General features: G+C 41.8%; 1 protein-coding gene across 2 annotated transcripts in view; it reads left to right on the top strand.

The window, feature by feature from the left end:
* Nucleotides 1-24,661, top strand: part of PLPP4 (phospholipid phosphatase 4) — a 97,756-nt gene that overhangs the window by 41,020 nt on the left and 32,075 nt on the right. For both annotated transcript variants that reach the window (XM_073354964.2, XM_078853864.1), the window contains exons 3-5: nt 29-119; nt 2,851-2,914; nt 4,274-4,398. In XM_073354964.2, coding sequence (XP_073211065.2) covers nt 29-119; nt 2,851-2,914; nt 4,274-4,398 — 280 coding nt within the window. The remainder of the gene's footprint in view (nt 1-28; nt 120-2,850; nt 2,915-4,273; nt 4,399-24,661) is intronic.

Below are 24,661 nucleotides of genomic sequence, written 5' to 3'. Positions count from 1 at the left end.
ACACGTGATTATTTGTTATCTCTCCCAGGCAATTTCATTCCTCACGCCACTGGCTGTCATTTTTGTGGTGAAAATAATCCGGCGGACAGATAAGACTGAAATTAAAGAAGCCTTCTTAGGTAAAGTAGATTGATTTTTAAGATGGCAAGTGCATAAGAGTTCCTACCGGTGATTGTTCTAATTAGTATTCCAAGCCCTGAAAATGTGGGTGAAATGCTGGTTCCATTGAAGTCAAGAAAATCTTTAAAAAATCTCTCTCTTTTACATACTTTTCTAAGCCTATGAATTCCATGCCTTGTTTCTACATTCTCCTGATCAAATCAGATTGTGGTCCTTGCTGGGTAAGGTAATGAAACTCAGCTGAGATCTTTCTAATGTTGATTGGCTAGAATCTGTGGCAGTCAACTCCTTTATTCTCTATGCCACAGTGGATTCCTGTTTATTTCCAAGTGCAATTTAAGGCAGTGGTGTTAATTTGTAAAGCTCTCTGTGGTCTGGGTCCTTACTGACTACAATAAGAGACCTTCAAATTGTCTCTGTACACTTCACCCTACAAAAGTCTGAGATCAGCCAAAGAACTTTTGCCAATAGTTATGGTTTCAAACATTTGGAGCTTAGTGGCAGGGTATTTGTAGTGAAGAGTCCATGACTGGAATTTTTTGCCCTTTTGCTGGTGAAGCAGAGCTTGAGTTTGTTGATTTTCAGATCATGGGCTAAGACCCATATATTTGCCCAGACTTTTGTCTGTGCTAGACTGGATGTAGAGGGTATTAGTGCTAAAATCAATTTTTGGAAGAGTGGAATTCTCTTGGAGCTTGTTCACCTATTCTGGTGTTATATCAGCTGGAGAAAAGATCTTAGAGATTGTTTTCTGATGCTGCCAGTACTTGGCAGTTTGTTGTTAAATTTATCATGAGCGATGTTTTATTGATGAAAATGTATTTAGTAGGCAGGGGGAACATGCATTTATACATATAAAAATATATAGTCATGGTGCTGGTTTTCATTCTGTCTCTCTCATTTCAAAAGCAAAGGAGCTCTGGATCTGTCTCCATGGTTTGTTCTCCCTCCATGGCTTAGGGATACTTTAGATTGGTATTCTCTATCTTTTTTTTTCTTTCCCTATTTTGGACTGCTGTTACCATTAGCCCTAAAATGCCCAGATAATAAAAAATATCGTCAAAAAAAGACACCAAATCACACAAGACACCACAATTTTAATGTTTTACAAAATATCCCACTGTTCAATATTTGCATAAATTCAAACCTTTTATGTGCTGGTCATATTCAAAGAGATAATTCAGACGCAAAATGGGCATAATCTTCAGCTGGTGTAGATCCACTGACTTTGATGATGCTATGCTGAGTTACACCAGATGGGGATCTGGCCCATTGCATTCTGCCCACAACAAAAAATAAAAAATAAGAAACTGTTATTCTAAACTATTATTTTCTTTTGGAACTCTTTGATTCTGCTGGGAAAATGTTTGAAAATGCTGGTTGTGATTCTCCACTGCTTTGCCCCGGTCTAGCCATTAACATACATGTTAACTGAATGCAGGTCTTAGTTCTCCAGCCACTTACACCGATGGTAGCATTTTATAGCCAGATTCCACTCACTTTGCATAGACGTAAATGGCAACTCAAGATGGAAGGCTGTGTGCAGAATCACACAGTGTAACTCAGGAAATTTCATATATATGTTTCTCGCATTTTATTACCATTCTCTTTAAAGGGAAATACAGTGCTGTGATGCTACTGGTCAAAGGTATTTGATCTTATAGAAAATTTCTATTGAGCACATGCAATCATCATAAAAAACTGAGAGAGTAAGAGATAGCAAATGACCAGAGATGTTGAAAGTAGAAGGTAGGGGACTGTGTTGAACAATACTGCTGTCCTTGGTATCAATTTGTTCCTTTATTTCTGCCAGCAGCCTTGTAAATGGCTGGAAAAACACCTTCCCTCCACCCCTTTCTCTCTCAAAGACCTAGTATTTGATTTTAAAAAAGAGAAAAAAATAGACAAAACTTATGATGTACAGAGCCATCAGGCAAGGATTTTGTGGATACAGAATGATAAGTGCTAGTGAAGTTCTGGAGTACAACAAGTAAGACATCGATGCAACGAGATAATAGCCTGATATCTTCTTCTTCTAGCTTTACTCACATCTATATAGGATTGGCCTATGAGTCCTTCCTCTTCATTCCACTCTTTACATAATAACCTGATATAGGTGTCATAATCAAGTCACATTGCATTGACTGTTCTACGAAAGTAAGAGATCTGCCTGATAGGCTTGCCAAGAAGAAATGCAATGCAATGGTTCTTGCATTACACCATGTAGCTATAACATAGACTGCAGCATTAAAGCAATTTAAATCCAAACAGAAAGGAATATATGAGCCTGATGAAGTCAATGAAAAAGCTTCTGTGGGAGTTAGATCAGGCCCTCTGTGAACACTGGTGAACTTTTCTTAAATACAAATAAAAAGTAGGCTATTTCCATACTATAATGGATTGACATTTAATTAGAAAGTTCCTCATTTATTATTAATTATTATTACTTATTATGTCAGCACTATGGCTGGTTCTTTTTTTTTTTTTTTTTTGCAAAATATATTGTTCCTTTTTTCCCTTTAGCACAACAGAATCAGACCAGGATTATTACCCTGTTCTGCAGTTTACTGTCAGCCAAAACAATGGGGTTATTAAAATCTTTCAGCTATACTGAAGAATCCAATTTCAATCTATGAAAAGTTTCAGTTCATAAATCAAATGCTGTAACACTAGAATTTATAACTTGTTACCTAGGTTGTTGTTGTTCTCTTTGTTCATTTTGTTTTTTAGCTGTTTCCTTGGCTCTCGCTCTGAATGGAGTCTGCACAAATACTATTAAATTAATAGTGGGGAGGTAAGTCTTGTCATGTTCTAAGTGATGGCTTAAACTGTCAAATTAAGATTGTCTATCTATAATCCATTTTAATATAAAGACTAAGCAAGGCTCCAGAACACATTGGATTAGCAGAGATTCCTGTTACCCTGTCCTCACCCCCGGAAAAGATGGCGCATATCGTCATTATGTGACATATGACTGGCAGGATTCTTTGCTGTCAGCTTTTGGAGTTTGTGTGGCAGGTAGACTAGTTTGAAGATCCAGACAAGCAAGAAAAGGTGTAAATTGAAATCTATACATTTTACTGGTGTCACATAAGGGGAACAGTCACAGTGTGCGGGGGTTTAGCTGCCAGTTCCCACTAGCACAACAAAATTTAAATCAATTCATGGTTCTGCATTTCAAGTATACATGCTACTGTCCATGAGATCTTCCATCAGTAGCAGCATCCATCAGGATTACCGAACTCAGGAGTCCATTACCAATGGACTCCTGAAAGGGCTGTCTCATATGGTTTCAGGAGTGGAGCATACAAAGTATCTCTGCTTATATTTTGACACGCATCCTGCTCCACCCCAACACTGCTCTGCAGGCACTCATAATACTTAGCACTTTTCACTTTAAAAGTGTTTTACAAACATAACTAACTGATCCTCACAAGAGCCCTGGGAGGCGGGTAAGCATCACTAGTTCCATTCTACACATAGGGAAATGGAAGCGGAGAAGTTAATTGACTTGTCCCAGGAGTCAAGCCCAGATCCTCATAAGTATTTAAGTGCCTGACTCCCATTGAAGTGACTGGCAGTTAGGTGCCTAAATGCCACTGAGGATCTGAACCTCAGCATCTGGACTGGGATTAGAATTCTGTAGTTCCTTGATCCCAGTTCTTTAGTCTAACCAGCAGGCCATACCTCCTCTTATAGTAACAGGTAAGGGTGCTACTGAGCAGAGTCAACAAGCCCTGTGCAACCCCGTGGAACATGTGTGGTAATTATTGCTCTATTGGATAGCCTGCTTGATCACTGAGCATGATGAGCAGGTTGACTGAGTTATGGGATATGCAATGCGTAGCCCTGCATATTCCCTTTCAGGATCGAGCCTATACATGTCCATCAGGAATGAGCCTGTCAGAAAGCAGAGATGCCACCATCCAGCGGCTGCTAGCACACTCTGCTGGAAGTTTTCCTACAGACAGCATGTGTGCAAAAGTTTGGCAGGAAGGAAGGAATAAAGAAACATATCTATTGCTACCACATGCAGAATAAAAAGAAGGAAGTAAACTCTCTTTATGTGATAGTCAGTAAATTTAATAATCACTTTGAGGTTCATTTATAACTACAGCTCTTATATTTCAAATGTCCATGGTGTTTTTTGTAGACCTCGTCCCGATTTCTTTTACCGCTGCTTTCCAGATGGAGTAATGAACTCTGAAATGCACTGCACAGGTGATCCAGATCTGGTGTCCGAAGGCAGAAAGAGTTTTCCCAGTATCCACTCTTCCTGTAAGTTCGTTCAAATACCACTCATCTTTGGCAATGTTATCCTCATCTATGTGTTAGCATTGCTATTTCTGATGGATCATGCACCTGGTTTTAGCTGGAGGGAACAGTACTTTTGTAGAAAACACCTGGCTTGAACTTTTTGACATTACCCCTTTTAAACACTTAGGCTCTGGTTCTGTGACCCTTTCTTATCTTGAGCACTACCTCACTCCACAGGCCATCCCATTCAATTCATCCAGACTGTCTGTAGAGTAAGGAACTGCTCAAGGTGAGAGAGGATGACAGAATTGAGAACTGTATGTAAGATTTGTGTCACAGGTTTCCAGCATTATGGGACCCCAACCTCTGACTGGGGCAGGGGAAGGTGTCTACAAATATTAAATTGTGTTTTATTTCATTAGTTATATTCAAATGAAATATGCTTGAATTGAGCAGGAGTTGATTAATTTATTTATTGAGTTTTGAAAAAATTGCAAATAATGCATCGTTAGTTCTTTTTTAGCACTACTTCATGAACACAAAGTTGAGTCATTAAGGTGGCTTATCTGTACAGGTTGACATTTATCCGTATCTTTACAGTTTCACAGTGATGTTTCCTTACAGTATTCCATATCCTAGAGTTTTTACTTTTGTTTCAGTGTCATGGGCTGGACTGTGAGGGGACAGAGGGCTGTAAAAGGGAATAAGACTGCTTCCCCATCCTTACATTCTTGTCTAGTGTCAAAGCACACACAGGGATAAGTACGAGCTGTGTGCTCATTCCAAGGAGGTAGATGGGGAGCTTTGACTCCACCCCTAATGTGCTAGCACAGATGATTCCTCACATAATGGGAGGCAGTAAATCAGTAGCAAATTACTATCCGCTGGAGTATAGCGGGAATTGAGGCACAGTTCTTTCCATTCGCTGCTCCTAGAACAGTGTAGCTTCTCACCACCCCATCAATAGGGCTTGTGGCAGGCTCACAATCTAGCTCATATATGGTGAGCAGTGCATGGGAGAACTGGAGGTCCTGGTGATGTCAAGGAATTATGACGTGATTGGAATAACAGAGGCTTGGTGGGATAACTCACATGACTGGAATACTGTCATGGATGGTTATAAACTGTTCAGGAAGGACAGGCAGGGCAGAAAAGGTGAGGGAGTAGCACTGTATGTAAGGGAGCAGTATGACTGCTCAGAGCTCCGGTACGAAACTGCAGAAAAACCTGAGCGTCTCTGGATTAAGTTTAGAAGTGTGAGCAACAAGAGTGATGTAGTGGTGGGAGTCTGCTATAGACCACCGGACCAGGGGGACGAGGTGGATGAGGCTTTCTTCCGGCAACTCGCAGAAGCTACTAGATCGCATGCCCTGGTTCTCATAGGTGACTTTAATTTTCCTGATATCTGCTGGGAGAGCAATACAGCGGTGCATAGACAATCCAGGAAGTTTTTGGAAAGCGTAGGGGACAATTTCCTGGTGCAAGTGCTAGAGGAGCCAACTAGGGGGGGAGCTTTTCTTGACCTGCTGCTCACAAACAGGGAAGAATTAGTGGGGGAAGCAAAAGTGGATGGGAACCTGGGAGGCAGTGACCATGAGTTGGTTGAGTTCAGGATCCTGACATAGGGAAGAAAGGTAAGCAGCAGGATATGGACCCTGGACTTCAGGAAAGCAGACTTTGACTCCCTCAGGGAACGAATGAGTAGGATCCCCGGGGGACTAACATGAAGGGGAAAGGAGTCCAGGAGAACTGGCTGTATTTCAAAGAATCCCTGTTGAGGTTACAGGGACAAACCATCCCGATGAGATAATAGAAAGAATAGTAAATATGGCAGGCGACCAGCTTGGCTTAACGGTGAAATCCTAGCGGATCTTAAACATAAAAAAGAAGCTTACAAGAAGTGGAAGGTTGGACATATAACCAGGGAAGAGTATAAAAATATTGCTCGGGCATGTAGGAATGAAATCAGGAGGGTCAAATCGCACCTGGAGCTGCAGCTAGCAAGAGATGTCAAGAGTAACAAGAAGGGTTTCTTCAGGTATGTTGGCAACAAGAAGAAAGCCAAGGAAAGTGTGGGCCCCTTACTGACTGAGGGAGGCAACCTAGTGACAGAGGATGTGGAAAAAGCTAATGTGCTCAATGCTTTTTTTGCCTCTGCCTTCACTAACAAGGACAGCTCCCAGACTGCTGCGCTGGGCATCACAACATGGGGAAGAGATGTCCAGCCCTCTTTGGAGAAAGAGGTGGTTAGGGACTATTTAGAGAAGCTGGACGTGCACAAGTCCACGGGGCCGGACGAGTTGCATCCGAGAGTGCTAAAGGAAATGGCGGCTGTGATTGCAGAGCCATTGGCCATTATCTTTGAAAACTCGTGGCGAACGGGGGAAGTCCCAGATGACTGGAAAAAGGCTAATGTAGTGCCAATCTTTAAAAAAGGGAAGAAGGAGGATCCTGGGAACTACAGGCTAGTTAGCCTCACCTCAGTCCCTGGAAAAATCATGGAGCAGGTCCTCAAGGAATCAATCCTGAAGCACTTACATGAGAGGAAAGTGATCAGGAACAGTCAGCATGGATTCACCAAGGAAAGGTCATGCCAGACTAATCTAATTGCCTTCTATGATGAGATTACTGGTTCTGTGGATGAAGGGAAAGCAGTGGATGTATTGTTTCTTGACTTTAGCAAAGCTTTTGACACGGTCTCCCACAGTATTCTTGTCAGCAAGATGTAAAGAAGTACGGGCTGGATGAATGCACTATAAGGTGGGTAGAAAGTTGGCTAGATTGTCGGGCTCAACGGGTAGTGATCAATGGCTCCATGTCTAGTTGGCAGCTGGTGTCAAGTGGAGTGCCCCAGGGGTCGGTCCTGGGGCCGGTTTTGTTCAATATCTTCATAAATGATCTGGAGGATGGCGTGGATTGCACTCTCAGCAAATTTGCAGATGATACTAAACTGGGAGGAGTGGTAGATACGCTGGAGGGCAGGGATAGGATACAGAGGGACGTAGACAAATTGGAGGATTGGGCCAAAAGAAATCTGATGAGGTTCAATAAGGATAAGTGCAGGGTCCTGCACTTAGGATGAAAGAACCCAATGCACAGCTACAGACTAGGGACCAAATGGCTAGGCAGCAGTTCTGTGGAAAAGGACGTAGGGGTGACAGTGGATGAGAAGCTGGATATGAGTCAGCAGTGCCAAGAAGGCCAATGGCATTTTGGGATGTATAAGTAGGGGCATAGCGAGCAGATTGAGGGACGTGATCGTTCCCCTCTATTCGACATTGGTGAGGCCTCATCTGGAGTACTGTGTCCAGTTTTGGGCCCCACACTACAAGAAAGATGTGGATAAATTGGAGAGAGTCCAGCGAAGGGCAACAAAAATGATTAGGGGTCTGGAACACATGACTTATGAGAAGAGACTGAGGGAACTGGGATTGTTTAGTCTGCAGAAGAGAAGAATGAGGGGGGATTTGATAGCTGCTTTCAACTACCTGAGAGGTGGTTCCAGAGAGGATGGTTCTAGACTATTCTCAGTGGTAGAAGAGGACAGGACAAGGAGTAATGGTCTCAAGTTGCAGTGGGGGAGGTTTAGGTTGGATATTAGGAAAAACTTTTTCACTCGGAGGGTGGTGAAACACTGGAATGCGTTGCCTAGGGAGGTGGTAGAATCTCCTTTCTTAGAAGTTTCTAAGGTCAGGCTTGACAAAGCCCTGGCTGGGATGATTTAATTGGGGATTGGTCCTGCTGTGAGCAGGGGGTTGGACTAGATGACCTCCTGAGATCCCTTCCAACCCTGATATTCTATGATTCTATGTGTATAGTACATGATATGTCACGTTCAAGTAACTTGAAGTAGTTGCAATACATCCCCAGATGGTGGTTCCTTACATCTGGTTGCAATCAGCTTGGTTCAGCATAGTGAAAAATTACACCTATACAGATTTTGATAACTGCATGCTTACTTCAAGTACTGTAAATATACAGAGATGTACTAATAAGGGACCTGTGCTGAGCGCATATTAAAAATATAGCACCACGTCTATAGAATAATGTTCAACACTAATGTTATGTGAATTACAGTGTCCCTTCCCCATGCTGGAACATATTTCAGTATAAATTGGGGGCTGCAAAGCTTAGGTACTAGAGGACATTCAGTGTACTTTTCCCCAGAGGCTAAGAACATCATGGCTGTAATGTGCTCCGGTCTGTATTGTCGCACAGCCCAGGAGCCGACCACTGTTCCCATACCAAGATTCCCTGTCATATAGCAAAGTACATTATTGATGTGCCCCGGGCCAGAGTGTATATTTGGGATCGATTTTTTTAAAAACTAGGTTGGATCTGTAAGCAATGAGTTGTAAATTGACTTTATGCAACATCAGTAGGGGTACAGACCAAAATTCTGAGAACACCTTTTTCCTTCATCGGTTAACATAACTTTATTATACAGTTTAGATTATTATATTTCTAACCACAAAACCTTTTATTACGAAGTGATACGACTGAGAGGATATTATATACACAGCAATTTGTATCTGTTGGTAATCCTGTGCTAAAGTGCAGCAGTTCGGAAATTGCTACAAATCCTTAGTTGTTTCCAATTTGATGCCATTATATGGCAGTGTTGTATGCTCTGAAGACTCAGAAAGCAGTTTATAATAAATATTTTATTTCCACACAGGAAAAAGAAACTATTCTAAGATTACATTTTTACTTCGGTACCCACCAAACTTTCTACATAGCAAGGGGTATCCAGATTATAGGATTAACAAGTGTTTATAAAATTAAATTTAAAAAATCATAATCATTGTAAATTAATTTCCTTGCTGCCACTTCATCCTTAACTTACTCCATGAGGCGTAAGTGTGGCAAGCAGCAAACATCATGTAAAATGCAGCATCACATCATGTTCTTGGTGTGATTTAAGCACTGGGACAGGTTACTTAGTAAGACTGTGGAATCCCCATCATTGGAGGGTTTTAAGAACAAGACAAACATCTGTTAGGGATGGTCATGTATATTTAAGACTGTCTCAGTGCAGGAGGAAGGATTAGATTAACTCTTTAAGTCCCTTCCAGTTCTACATTTCTATGTTTCTATGAGTTGTTCTCTTTAGAGCTGTTACTACAGCTATACATTTCCTGGTTTTCTTCTGTGTAACATGGTGAACTCCCCACACAACTCCTAACAAAAACCACACACTCATCCTAGAGTCAGAATGCTAACCCTCCTGTGTTTTGGTGTTATTAATATAAAGTTATTTCCAAAATTACCAAAGAGCCAAGCCTAAGACTTCTCCCTAGGTTGGCCACACCAACCCAATGATTTACTAGTAATTAACCAGCAGCTCCGTGCCTGGACCTAAAACCTGCCAGCAGGATAGGACAACAGGAGAATCCATCCAACCTGTTACAGATGTGTAAACCTAGCTCTTAGGGCCAAATTCTAGTCTCACTTACACCATTGTAAATCCAGAGAAACTCCTCTGACATTAGTGGAATTGCACCATATTTACAAAGGGGTAAGTGGAAACAGGATTTAGTGTTGCATTAGCTCCTTCAATGTTATGTTCCCTGGCAGCTTCTGTGCTGTAACGTGTAGAATGGATGGAACAGTACTGAAGGTGAGTTTTACCCCATGTCCCTTTCCTTTTAGGCTGCATCAAAGAAGCTTATAGTTTTTCCTATGGTTTCATGTTTTTCTGGTAGTAAACATATATCACTTACCCTGGGAGGAATGAAAGTTGACATAATAAACCATAGCATCTCTCTTGGAACGATAATTAAAAGTAGCCCACGGCAGTTTGGCATTTCCTCTTTCATTTGGTCTTATGAAAGAAATAAATCACAAGTGAAAGTAACATGCTGCTCAGAAGCTGGTAAAGAGAGATTAAAAGCCTCAGTCAAAAGCTATTTTCATTTTCAAACCAGCATGCTTGCGAGTATTCCTTGGCCAGGCTGTCAATCAAAAGCCTTGTTGTACAAGGATCTGATACTGGATCCAGGCAGACAAGACTTTTGACAAGAAAATTTGTTTGTTGTGGCTGTGGTGCTACATAGATGCAGAGCAAGGTCGGTCACACTGACAGATCATCAATGGAGGAACCTGTAACAAGTGCAGTAACACCATGTTGAATGCCACCCTACTTGTACTCTGAGGTTAACTGGTGGCTCTTGCGAGGCTTGCTTCTGCACTTGGAGAGTTGGACAACTTTTATGATGCTTAAGCTGCCTGGCTATAAGTATGTATCCCATAAAAACCTGATTCTCCCTGGCAGGGATGCAAACTGCTAGGAAGTTGTAATTTGCTTACGTCAAGTCAGAAAATGATGCCACTTACAGAAAACCCTTTCCAGAGTCATATCACTGCAGAGTACAACTAATGAGAGCCAATCATATGACTTCACTAAAGGAAGCACCATTTTCAGGTCTGATATTTCCTGGAGTGATGTGATTAAGAATGATAGTGCATTACGCAGGATAAAAACTGGGCTCATGTTACTTTGTTATAAGGGGTAGATAAGTCACGTATGGTGGTAACCCTGCTCAGGGGGGTTAGAAGATCAGCAAAATTTCCAAGCATCCTCCCATGCATCTTTCTATGCTGTGTGTCTGTGTTTGGGGGGAGGGAGGGGTTGCTGTGGTGGGTGGTGGGTGGGTTGCAAGCATCTGTATAGAGGATGAGGGTCCAGGTCCTTAATGTTAAAAAAAAAAATTGTACCTAGGGTAGAGTGAGACGGTTGGGGGAAGCGCATTGTGTTGGATTCTGCTTCTGGTTTGGTCTTTCTTGCTGATTAAGGTCAGGAAGGAAGTGGGCACCAGAGAATTCTTGCAGTCACAGATGTGTTATGTTGGTCATCTGTGATTCCAGTGAGACTGTACATGAAGTAAGTTACTTCTCTAAGTGTGTAAGAGTGTCAAACTGATGCCCTACTTTGAAGGTACCCTTATCATACAGGAGGGTGTTTAAACAGGGTAAAGGATTTGACTACTTTATTTTGCAGTTGAACTCAAAAGCTGGTGACAGCAAGAGCTAGAAGCACGTAAAGTCTTTTTTTCATTGTAAAATACGTTTCACTGCTTCTTGCAAGCAGTGTAGAATTATTTTTAAGTGCATCTGGAAGGTTTATGCAGCTTGGATACTTTTTTTTTAATCTCCCCCAATTTAACTTTCCAGGTTGAGTGGCTTTTTCTTCTTGTGTACAAGAAATAGTCTAAATAAATGACAAAAGTCACCTTCTTTTTGAGCAGCTTGATGGTACTTAATGGGAATGCCAAGAAGCTAAGCATCTTTGTAGTAAAGATTTTGGAGGCCAGTAGTAGGGTTGTTTACAATTTTAGAATTTAATATCACTACTCTGTGGTTACTGTATTAATTTATGAAGAAATGGAATAATATATAAAAGCATCACATGCTGTGTTTGTGCTGCAGTAGTTTGGCAGACACAATCTTGAGTAAGAGTGGAGAGATTATAGTTTATCTCTGTATTTGGAACTGTAGAGATCACTACAGGAGTACTGTATCCAGTCCTGGTGTCCACAGTTCAGGAAGGATGGTAAATTGGAGAGGGTTCATAAAAGCCACAAGAATGAATAAAGAATTGGAAAACACTTCCTAAAGTGAAAGACTCTGAGCTCAATCTGTTTATCGTAACAAATAAAAGGTTAAGGGGTGATTTGATCTTCATTAATACCTACAGAGAGAACAGAAATTTGATAGTCAGCTCTTCAATCTAGCAGAGAAAGGTAGAATATGATCCAATATGATCCAATACGATCCAGTGAGCTGAAAGTTGAAGTCAGGCAAATTCAGAATGAAAATTAGGTGGAAATTTTTTAACAGTGAGAGTAATAAACCATTGGAACGCCTTACCAAAGGTTGTGGTGGCGTTTTCTATCACAACCTATTTTTAAATCAAGACTAGATTCTCAAAGGTATGTTCTAGTTCTAGGAATTAATTCAGTGAAGTCCTAGGGCCTGTGTTTTACAGGAAGTCAGACTAATTGATCACGATTCCTTCTGTCCTTATAATCTATGAATAGTCACCAGCAGAGGCAAAACACACTGTGACTGTCATAGTGGAAAGACACCAAATTGAATTTACCCATAAACATAATAAAATTCTCCTGATTCAGTGCCAGGAAAAAAGTGCTGCAGTATTGTTAAAACTTCAGAGACTGAGTTAGGACTAACCCCAAGTGCTGAGGTGGTTTGCCAATGGGCATGTGGGCAATATTCTGTCCATCCATTCCGATAAGCAGGCAAAGCACTGAAATATACAGGTGGCAGGAATCTTGTACAGTCAACACCTTTGTGTTCTCACAAGGATGGAAGGACTGCTAGGATGGTGGGCACAGAGCAACATGTACCAGTCCTGAGAATGACCCTTTACGTATTTGGAAATTTTGGTACCTGCCAACATTTGGGAAACCATAGGTTATTCTTCTCCTTTATTCAAGAGCAAACACAACCACTCTGACACCAAGTAAGGTAAAATAGGATGAATTTCTCCACAAACAAATATTATATTTCTTAGATAAGCAAATCATACAATAAATCATCACACTGGCATTGACTCAGGGCAGCTATATTGGAAACTAATTATATGCCAATGTTCGAATATTTACAGCTTTGAAGGAGCACACACCTGTTAACAGCTGGCTGAGAAGTAGCACTGGCTACTGCTGAAAACTGCTGTCCTTTCCTCTCTGATGGAGGGATAGGTACTGGGAAGTGCCTCTGTTGCATGAACGGTCTGTGTTCTCCAATGGTTTCCTTTTTCTAAACTCTTGATTGAGGCTTTTGTAAATGATGGGCCAGATCCAGAGCTCACTGCAGACAATGGACTTCAATAGATACTGCTGGATTAGATCCTTTAGACCAGGGGTCTCAAACACGCTACCCGGAGGCCGCATGCGGCCCACGGAGTTATTTCCTATGGCCCGCCAAGCTCCCCTCACCCCCCGCTTCCCCTCCCCAGCATGCTGCGTCCCTGCTCCTCCGCTGACCTCCCAGTGCTTTCCTGCCACCAAACAGCTGTTTGGCGGCACTTAGGACTTTCCAGGAGGGAGCGGGGAGGGGAGTGGGGACGTGGCATGCTCAGGGGAGGAGGCAGAGAAGAGGCAGGGATTTGGGGAAGGGGTTGGAATAGGGGCAGGGAGCGGGCAGAGTTGAGGCAGGGACTTTGGGGAAGGGGTTGGAATGGGGTCAGGGAAGGGGTGGGAAGAGGCGGGGCGGGGCCTCATGGAAGGTTTCAGCGATGCGGCCCTCGGACCAATGTACTAGTCCTCATGTGGCCCTCGTGGTGATTCGAGTTTGAGATCCCTGCTTTAGACTAACCCCGTGGCTAAAATGATGAACAAAGCTGACAACCATATCATGAATAATGACAGAGCATGGTTCCTATTTTGCATTTAAACACCAATTTTATGGTATTTTAGGTGAATTGGCTGGTTGCAGATCAAAACACTGTGGAAAATACAACCTATAACTCAGAAAAGGTCTGGGGAAAAGTTCCAACAACACAATCCTTTGCAAACAGCTGGTCAGATTCACTAGTAGCGGAACAGGGAGGTGTAAATTACAGCTGCTTGAACCAATAAAGTCATCTGTGCCCAGAGTGGGAGGAGTGGGTTGACCCCAAAGTAGACAACGATACTGCTACCTTCTCTGAATGGGGAAGCTTTGATTTGTGGTCAGAGCCTCACCGGTGAAAGATGCTGAGACGATGCTTGGAATCAACACAACCCCAAGAAATTCTAATCCCCACCACTCTCCCACGTTATGCCTTATGCAGGACAACTGAGGTTGTGGATTCTTTATACCAATGCAACCTCTTACCCTGGAGAACTTTTCATCTGGTTGTCCTGCTCTGGAATTGACCACCAGTATTGACCCTGCACTGAATCCAAGCAGAGTCCTTCTGAAATGCAAGGCTACTCTTTGAATTTGACATTCCAATGCTACTATATTTTATTGGCTATTTTATTTACTCTCTTCCAAATTACTACCTCTGAAGATATGTCAGAGCACACAGGAACAGAATAAGTTATAGTACCCTTGGAGGTAGCTGAGTTGGAGGAAATCAGCCATGCCACTGGAGATGGCTGTCAGTAATGTGCCTTCCAAAGGCATAATTCCTGCTGAGTGATGGGTGCGTGTGCTGGGAAATACCCTTTATCACACCTGTGTAACAGATCCAACTAACATTGCCCCTCATCCTCAGTGCAGCCGCCCCAGTGTAACAGGGGGAGGAGAATCTGTGTCCCTTCTGGGATCACTCCTCCCAGTGCTAGGAGGCAGATTATTCCTCCTTGTGAACAGGTGAACTAGGAAGGCAAAAATGCTCCTTTTGCTATTTTCTCTCTCTCCTAGTATGAGGCACAATGAAAGCCAATCAGACTAAACAATAAAGGACAAAATGGACAGACATGCAGACTTGATGCTCTGGTACATTTAGCACAACAAATAGCATGAATTGGGCAGAATCAGTAAAAGCTCTTATAGTCAGAATAAATTGGATTTAATGATACCTATAACAGAATGATCATCTGGCATATTGAATGGGGGAAAATACAACGTATAAATAAAGTCCACTTAATTGATTAAGCCATGCACATAGTAGTGGATGATTGAAAAGCACACTGAACTTGCAGGCGTACAGCATACTTATGGGGTGGACAGAAAGCCTCCTATAATTGATTTCTTCCCCTTTATCCTGTGACTGATGTCATTTTGATGTCTGTGTCAGGTCCACAAGATCCTTCCATAAGCAAAGTGTGAGCCTGGAGTTCTGTCATGTAATTTATTGAACAATCAGTAATGTCTGACTCTTGGAATCTCTGTTGTTAAAAAGTTACCATCACACAAAAGCTCCTTGTTAAGTTTCAGGATTGCCTTAGACAACAGAGTGCACAGGAAATAAACCCTTCTAATGCCAGTTTTACATGCAGTAAAGCAATTCTAAGCAGACCAGATGGCCAGTGATAAAGACTGGAAATGTAATCAGAAACGTTCTTTTCAATATCTGTCAACCCTTTGTTACTGTAAGTAGCTTTGTGTTTACCAATTCAAGAGAGATTTCTCAAAGCATCAATTCTGTGTACTATGCTTGCAGTAAATATTTGATATTAGGCTTCAGCTAGTACTTGGGGGGAAGAAGGGGGATCTGAGTTTTATTAGGTTAGAAAATTTGGAAGAGAAGAGTAGAATACAATTTTTCCATAATTCAGTGACCCCAATTTCCAGTTTTATAAATGAATGGCCACAGACATTTATGACGAAATAAAATAATTATGCTTTAGTAGGAGGACATCCTAATATATCTTTATTGCATTATTTTATCGCTTACTATCACCATGGGACCATGAAGAATGAAATCAGTTGTCCAGCTCTCTGTTTCCTCTTCAATGCAAATAAACTGAATAGCTTGCAAAAAAATAACTCTCCATGTCTGCCATCACTCTACTCAGGAAGTCAATTCCCTCATTTAGGGAATATTTCCAAATTCCTTGTACACTCAAAACTCCTGTTGAATTTAGTGGGAATATTGGAGCTGCAAGGCATGCAGGATTGGGCTCTTTGTCTTTCCTCCCCCTATTAGTGAGCTTCAATAGTATGACAAAGGGTCTTGACTTTCTGCCTGATGGGAAGGTGAGTGGCCATATCTCAAGCACCTGGTGAACCAATGTGACAAGAATCCAAAACAGGTTCTCCACCATGAGGCCTCATGTTTCTATAAAAGATATGCGGTCAGAAGTGAAACTGCAGTTCACCTTTCATACAGAAGACACAGGAGAAGATTAACCTGACTTCATGATAGAAATCTTCAGGGGTTTCTTAGGGACAGAGATTCCCAAACAGAACTGGGAGAGATGCAAACACCAAAGATAACTGTTCCTGCTAAATTAACATAAAATATTGTAAGACATACTTACAAGCTTTGTTTTAGATTGCATCCAAATTCTAATTCACTTTCTTCCCTGGGCTTGGAAAATCTCTAAAAATGTGTGTAGTCAACATGGGGGCTCCTCCTCCTTTATACTGCAGGCTGACCCTCTAGTGACAGTGTACCTCACCTCTCAAGAAGAGGAGACATCAAAAAGCCTAACTCTTATTTCTCCTCTGGACTCTACCTCCAAGTCACTGTCAGGCATTAGTAGAGGCTGTAATGTTGTGTGTTGGTGTCTGCTTGACCTTCAGTGGTATTCCATAGGGAAAGGTGGAGTGGACTACGCAGGCCAGGAAGCTATGCTCAAAACATAGGCCACTTCAACCATTTCTGTATTATAGAGCAGAGCATATCATCCACATATGTATTTGTCTAAAACTTCCATCCTCAAGCCAGCAACATCAGTTTGCAACAAAGCTTTGCTGCAATTAAATTGGAGGAAGATCTTATTTCAACCGATAGGATTGCAGTATGCAAGTGAATTGAAGATCATGACAGTATGTGAGAGAGAATAAAGGGGAAAAGAGAATAGGAGAGTTAATCTAGTCCTGATGTCACAATGCCACCAGTCAGCAGGCCATAATTCAGTGAGGGCAGGGAGAAAATGGAAGGGGAAATTCTGCCTTGATTTAACAATCTCACCAATGTATCACAGGTACAAACTAGTTCTAACATAATTGATCAGTGTTACTAGTAATGGGCCTAGCATATCAATGGGTATTTAACACTCCAGAACCTTGAGGAATTTGGATTTAGAGTTTTAATCTGAACTTTTCTGTTGACCCTTTTCTATGTAGAGTGCTATATCTAAGTAACCCTCTTCCCTAAAAACTTTCAGAAAATTTGGATCCAGAACCAAACTTTCCAGTTCTGGTCCATCCTGAATCTAGATGTATTGAAGCTAGAGATGCAAAAGCCTTATCAAATTATTTACAGTAGATTAGTCCCTTACTAGTGGAGGATTGTTCCCAACAAAATATATTTTTTGAGCTTTTCCAGCCTAATTTTAAGCATTTTAACTGATAGAGTTTCCAGCAATTCCCTAGGAATATTATTATACAGTTTACGTGTTCAGTATAGGGCACATATTTCTCTCTGATCTAATCTTGAGCCATGTAATTGGATATTTCTCTTTTGTACTTAATGCGTCATTTCAGAATGCTCTGAATTCATTTCAGTATGTTCTCCCCTATTAAGCTATGCTGCGTTATATGCCAGTTTACTAAATGCTGCAATTATTTGTTACAAAGTCTGCTTTTTGCTCTTGTGGAAGTACAGCCTATGCAGTTACCACAAATTTCCTTTGTAGCATGTCACATGTTCTTGTTGCCTGAACAAATAGTAGTTCAGAAACGAAAAGTTACAAACACTGCTCGACTGATCTATTCAGGTATCAAGCTCAATGGGAAAAATCCTGCCCTGACCTGAAAGAGCCAGTTGGGGATTAGTGCAGGGAGCAGAGCTGGCTACCAACCAGTGCAAGAAATCATCCTGCACTTCTGGGCAGAATGGCTCAGAGTGGGGCACTGAAATATATAGCCAGAGGCTGTTTATAACTCCAAATATACTTCCTAGACCCCTTTAGACTATTATGGAGACCTGCCATGTTGCTTACATAGAAAAGAATTCTCCCTCTAATCATCTCCCACCAGGGCAGCACAAGAAAGGGATAGATTTAGGGATAGATTTTCAAAGGTATTCAGGCACTTAAAAATGAGGATAGACATCTAGCGGGAATTTTGAAATTTCCTTGGGCCAAGATCCTCAAAGGTATTTAAATGCCTAACTCCCACTGATTTCAGTTCAGTCTTGGCCTATGTGAAAATCCCATTAGGAATGTATCTGCATTTTTCCTATTGTGATTTTATTCTTGTAGCTTCTTTCAGGAAGAGCAAAACATCACCCCAGAAAAACTGTAATTGAAACTCTTGTGGAGCTATTTTATGCAACATACTGTAACTGAAAACGTATTTTATGAGACTAGGTAAAGTTTTGCAAAGAACTGATACTTGAATCTCTTGAACAACAGAGTATGATGTTTCAAGAAGAAATTCTTCCCTGAAACCTGCCAGCTAGAATTACAAAGTATATTTTTAATATTCATTTCTGTGAACTTAGCTAGAGAAGGGCTTGATGTGTGAAGCCTCTATCCAGATCACTTTGGATGAGCTATTACCAGCAGGAGAGTGAGTTTGTGTGTGTATGGGGGTGGGGAGGTGAGAAAACCTGGATTTGTGCTGGAAATGGCCCACCTTGATTATCATGCACATTGTAGGGAGAGTGGTCACTTTGGATGAGCTATTACCAGCAGGATAGTGAGTTTGTGTGTGTATTTTTGGTGAGGGGTGAGAAAACCTGGATTTGTGTAGGAAATGGCCCACCTTGATTATCATGCACATTGTGTAGAGAGTTGTCACTTTGGATGGGTTATTACCAGCAGGAGAGTGAGTTTGTGGGGGGGGAGGGGGGGAGGGTGAGAAAACCTGGATTTGTGCTGGAAATGGCCCAACTTGATGATCATTTTAGATAAGCTATTACCAGCAGGACAGTGGGGTGCGAGGAGGTATTGTTTCATGATCTCTGTGTGTATATAAAGTCTGCTGCAGTTTCCACGGTATGCAGCCGATGAAGTGAGCTGTAGCTCACGAAAGCTCATACTCAAATAAATTGGTTAGTCTCTAAGGTGCCACAAGTACTCCTTTTCTTTTTATCCAGATCCAGTGTTTTTTCCAAGTTTGTGATGTTGAGTTTTGGGATTGAGGTCTCAGCCAAATGATGAAAGGCCTGACCGTTGAAGTTTAAACCAAGATCTGTGTATGCATCCTTTCCCAAAATGGAGATTCACAGTTTTGATTTAAGCTAATCTCTTGTAAACCGTTTCCATGTTAAGTTTTAATTGAGTCTGTACCTGGCTAGGGTCATGGTTTGTGTTCCCCCCACACAACATGGTAATACACAATTAGTAATCATAGCAGCTAACAGCATGTCACCCTTGCTAGAAGCTGAGGCTAGCTCATGAAAGTCTTTCTGTAACACTGTTACCTTGCAGTGTAGACAGGATTTCTCAGTGTTAGGGGGCTTATTCCTTCACCCACTTACTTCTCTGGTCCTTCTCGCATGAACAGAGAGCAACAATACCTGAAGTCCAAAGGTGCAAACAATTCGATGCTTATTGGGGTTGTCAAGGTTCCTCCCCCACTCTGAACTCTAGGGTACAGATATGGGGACCTGCATGAAAAACCTCCTAAGCTTATCTTTACCAGCTTAGGTCAAAACTTCCCCAAGGTACAAAATATTCCACCCGTCGTCCTTGGATTGGCCGCTACCACCACCAAACTAATACTGGTTACTGGGGAAGAGCTGTTTGGACGCGTCTTTCCCCCCAAAATACTTCCCAAAACCTTGCACCCCACTTCCTGGACAAGGTTTGGTAAAAAGCCTCACCAATTTGCCTAGGTGACTACAGACCCAGACCCTTGGATCTTAAGAACAATGAACAATCCTCCCAACACTTGCACCCCCCCTTTCCTGGGAAATGTTGGATAAAAAGCCTCACCAATTTGCATAGGTGACCACAGACCCAAACCCTTGGATCTGAGAACAATGAAAAAGCATTCAGTTTTCTTACAAGAAGACTTTTAATAAAAATAGAAGTAAATAGAAATAAAGAAATCCCCCCTGTAAAATCAGGATGGTAGAGACCTTACAGGGTAATTAGATTCAAAACATAGAGAACCCCTCTAGGCAAAACCTTAAGTTACAAAAAAGATACACAGACAGAAATAGTTATTCTATTCAGCACAATTCTTTTCTCAGCCATTTAAAGAAATCATAATCTAACACATACCTAGCTAGATTACTTACTAAAAGTTCTAAGACTCCATTCCTGGTCTATCCCCCGCAGAAACCAGCATTTAGACAGACACACAGACCCTTTGTTTCTCTCCCTCCTCCCAGCTTTTGAAAGTATCTTGTCTCCTCATTGGTCATTTTGGTCAGGTGCCAGCGAGGTTACCTTTAGCTTCTTAACCCTTTACAGGTGAGAGGAGCTTTCCCCTGGCCAGGAGGGATTTTCAAAGGGGTTTACCCTTCCCTTTATATTTATGACAGGGGTGAACTTCCAGAAAGCATGATTTCAGTTTCCTTCCTAAGTGTCCCCATTCCCAGCTGACACCACAGAGCCTTACAACTGTGTCCCTGTTCCTGCCCTTAGCCAAACATGATTCCAATTTCCCCACCCCCATTCCCTGTTCCCATTTCCCCCTTTAGCAAAACATGATTCCAGTTTCCCCACCCCCATTCCCGTTCCCCCACCCACACATCCACCCCCTTCCTGATTAACTGCATACTATATAGTAAAACTTGAGTTCTGCTTAGCTATACCTTAACCAATCATTTTACTGAAATTTAACTAACCAATCCTAACATATTGTAACATGATTTAACCAATTATATCCCACCACCTTAATTAGTTTACCCCCAGCAAAATTAATCATACAGCAGACAAAAACAATCACAGAACCAGACAGAGATTATACAGACAAACAATGGCAAATTGGGAACTATAATGACAAAACAATACAGAAGTGAGGATTTCACATCCCAGCTATTGATAAGTGAGTTCTTACCAGACAGGATGCTATCAAACTAAGTTTCCGTTTACATCTTCTAGGCACTTCCCTTTCTCTGGAGGCGATAGGTATTATCAGGACAGGATTGTATCCTAACAGCCCAATAGCACCTTATTTCAATGTGACTCGTTTGGAATGTGAGGATGTGACCGTTCGCTTCCTAGCTTATGGCTGCCTCTGTTGCTTAGCTAGAGATCTCAGCCTAAGAACAGGGCCTCAGACTGTCACAGTAAGAGAAGGACCTTACACCGGCAGACAGTGATTTTCATTCTTTCTTTTATACCTCTATAACTAGCTAAGTGATAAGAATACACCTAAATTCTTAGAGTATAGGCCTTTACAGACAGGCCTGAATATCTATATCCTAACACTCAGCAGTGCCTGTAGAGGCAGTTCAAGCTCTCTTCTTTCCTCCTAGCTCTCTGGGTGATACAACATCCCTGAGGGCTTTGCCCCATGCAAAGCTGGTCCTGCTCTGTGTATGTGTCATAAGGGCACTCTATCCCCCACTGAAGCACTGTGGGATAGCTGCCTAGGTTTTCTCAGAATGCACTGTTACAAACATGGTTGGCAGTATGGTAGGTGTGGACACAAACATAGTTGTGTTGTGAAAAAAAAGTGTGTGCTGTGTTTGTTTGAACCGCATCAGATAAGAGCAGCATGATGTGTTCCCAAAAGTTGGATGCACATGCAGTCTGGATATAGTCTGAACAAACAAGCACTCAGATACATATAGATCAGTGGTTCCCAGACTTGTTCCGCCGCTTGTCCCTCGGCCCGCGCCACTTTCAGCAGCTCCCATTGGCCTGGAGCAGTGAACCGCGGCCACTGGGAGCCGCGATCGGCCAACCTGCAGACAAGGCAGGTAAACAAACTGGCCCGGCCCGCCGGGGGCTTTCCCTGCACAAGCGGTGGAACAAGTCTGGGAACCACTGATCTAGATCAATAAAGATTAAAAAAAACTCAGACACACTTGAGCAGGCTGCCAACACCATCGTGCCTCTAATCTTCCCCCTGAGTAGCTTTGCTGCCTTGGTTCTGGCTCTGAAGTTCATGAATTATTGCTACAGGGAAAGCTAAGGGAAGTGTGCGATTCTCTTTTTCAGACTGTGGGACTCTAATTACCAGTAGCTGCTGCCTTCTTCACATGGTTTAACTGTTCCCTGGGTAGTTATAAAAGCTGAAGAAAAGATTTTTCAGACTAGCATTTCAAACTAAGATAATGTACCCAGCCAACTGCTATACAAAGGGTGTATGCAGATCTATAGACTAATCTACAAGGGCCCTGCCATCTCAGCTTAATAACCAAATGGACATTTTGAGTTAGCTCTAGCTTTTAGTATCAGCAAGAAACATCTTCATAAACGCATATCAGTTCTTTCCTTGCACGTTGACATACTTAACACATACTGCTGGGGAAAGTAGCTAGTAAAAAGCTTTTTAGGGCGGTGCAAATAAATATTAATGCAAAATTACTGCAAATGCTGTTTTACTATGGAGTCAACTATTAGAGCTGATTCGACAATTAGATATCGATGTCTGGCTAGCAGGCCCTCCGACAGCAATTCTGGGCCCCAGGGCCAGGGCAAGGGCTGTCCCTGGTGGTGCGGGGCGTGGGACGGAAATGACGAATCTTACTTCCAGGACCAACTGCGCTGGCCAATCGCGCTGGCCCATGGGGCCCCCCAAAGCACGGGGCCTGGAGCGGTTGCGCATGCCTAGGAGCCCTGCGGCCCACCGAGGCGATTTAAAAGGGCCTGGGGCTCCCAGCTGCTGCCGCTTCTACCAGACCTTTTCAAATCGCTCGGGCCCCTGGGCAATTGCCCCCTTTGACCCCACCCCTATCAGCAGGCCTGCTGGCAAGTCTGTCTTCTCCAGTGGTTTCCTTTTTTCTAAAATCTTGAAGGAGGAATTTGTAGGTGATAGTCGAGATCCGGAGCCCACTGAAGACAATAGACTTTGCTGGAAGCTGCTGGATCAGATCGTTAAAATCTTCATAGGAGTACATAATAGCATTGGTATGGAATCTTTTATTGCAAAGGCGCCAAAAATGCTTTGCAGATAACATGTCAAATTCTAGCCCTATTTGCTTACTCAGTAGAAATGAATGACTAATTTGTGATGAATAATTTATTCCTCTTTTTCCTGCTCAGAAATAGCTGTGAGCAGATTGTGGTTGTTTCAGAATTTTTTAATTATTCTAATTCATTTACTGAATGTTTTTAAATGTTTCACTTATGGATTGATCAAGAAGATTTAACCCTTGAGCTGTGTTTCTTAGGTAAGAGATCTTTCTCATATATTGTTTCTGCTCCCTTTTTGATGAGCACAGAAGTACTTTTAGTGGGAATACATAAACATACGCATTTAAAAGTCTTGGGGCCTGACTCTTCATTCTGTTACATCTGTTCTCTGCATGTTTTATTCTGTAACTCTGTTGAAACGATAGGTTTTGTAGGTGTAATTCTGGTGTAACAAGCAGAGAATCAGGCTCTTGAGTCCCATGAATACTCATATGTGCAACTTCTAAATTTGCTAACTTCATTCATTTTTACCAGTAAAATTCAATCATGAAAGGGACTACGTGTATGAGTGCGGCTCTCACCAGTCTGATCTTTACTGACTGGGCCTGATCCAAAAACAATTGATCCTAATGGAAAGACTGTGGGCTTTGAATCAGGCCTTAAATGAAAAACAGAACTGATACAAATAAAAGTTGTTGGACAGAAACAAAGTTACAGACAGGTTTCAGAGTAACAGCCGTGTTAGTCTGTATTCGCAAAAAGAAAAGGAGTACTTGTGGCACCTTAGAGACTAACCAATTTATTAGAGCATAAGCTTCCGTAGTCGAAATTATGAAAGAATTATGACCCTCTGGAAGTGGAAAAGAAATGATCTTCTCCCTTTTCCAAAGCAAGGCATATATTTACCTCATCATCACAACAGTAAACAACTGGAAAAAAGTTCATTGATATATATAATCCTAGCATGACCCTTTCTTCTGTAGAAAATCAATGCTTTCAAAAGCAAGCCTTAGAACTGTACGATTGAAAGTTAAACAGTCCTATTCAGGGACTATTTTTAATAACCCGAAGTGGCATATTTTCATGCAAAAAATTCTACATGTTAACACATCACTGCGAATGCTATTGATTGCTATTGATCATTTCTGCTGAGACTTCAACATTTGGATGGGATACTATTGGGGTGATTTGGGTTTTGCATCCCCTCATCATTCATGATTATGTTTTGCAAAATTAAACTCAAACCCAAGTGGGTTTTGAGTCCAATTCCATCTTGGAGGGTGGTCTTGCTCCAACTGAAATCAATGGCAAAACTGATTTGCTGAATTTAATATGAAAATAGCAATTTATTATTAACCACTGCTAATGGTTCAAAAATGAATCAGTAATTGAAGACAGTGACAAGTAATAACAGAAGAATCAAACCCTTTAAAACATGCTTAAAGCACTTCAAAGAACCACTGGATTCCATGGAAGTTCTGTACAGTTGCTGAATTGGGCCCCTGCATGTTATAGATTATTTTTGCATTATGTGTCTGAGCTGCACAGTGGATGTTACTGGGCATTAAGACATCTTTGCTCAGACTTGGGGAGAAATAATAGAATTTCCAAGAAGAGGGATGAAGACAGTAATTGAAAAGAATCCATGTTACTTTTACTTCTGGAAAATTAAATGAGATGAC

This window comes from Lepidochelys kempii, chromosome 7, assembly GCF_965140285.1.
Source record: "Lepidochelys kempii isolate rLepKem1 chromosome 7, rLepKem1.hap1, whole genome shotgun sequence".
Taxonomy (NCBI): Eukaryota; Metazoa; Chordata; order Testudines; family Cheloniidae; genus Lepidochelys; species Lepidochelys kempii.
Note: the sequence above shows the minus strand (reverse complement) of the source record. Positions and strands in the feature narration are given on the sequence as shown.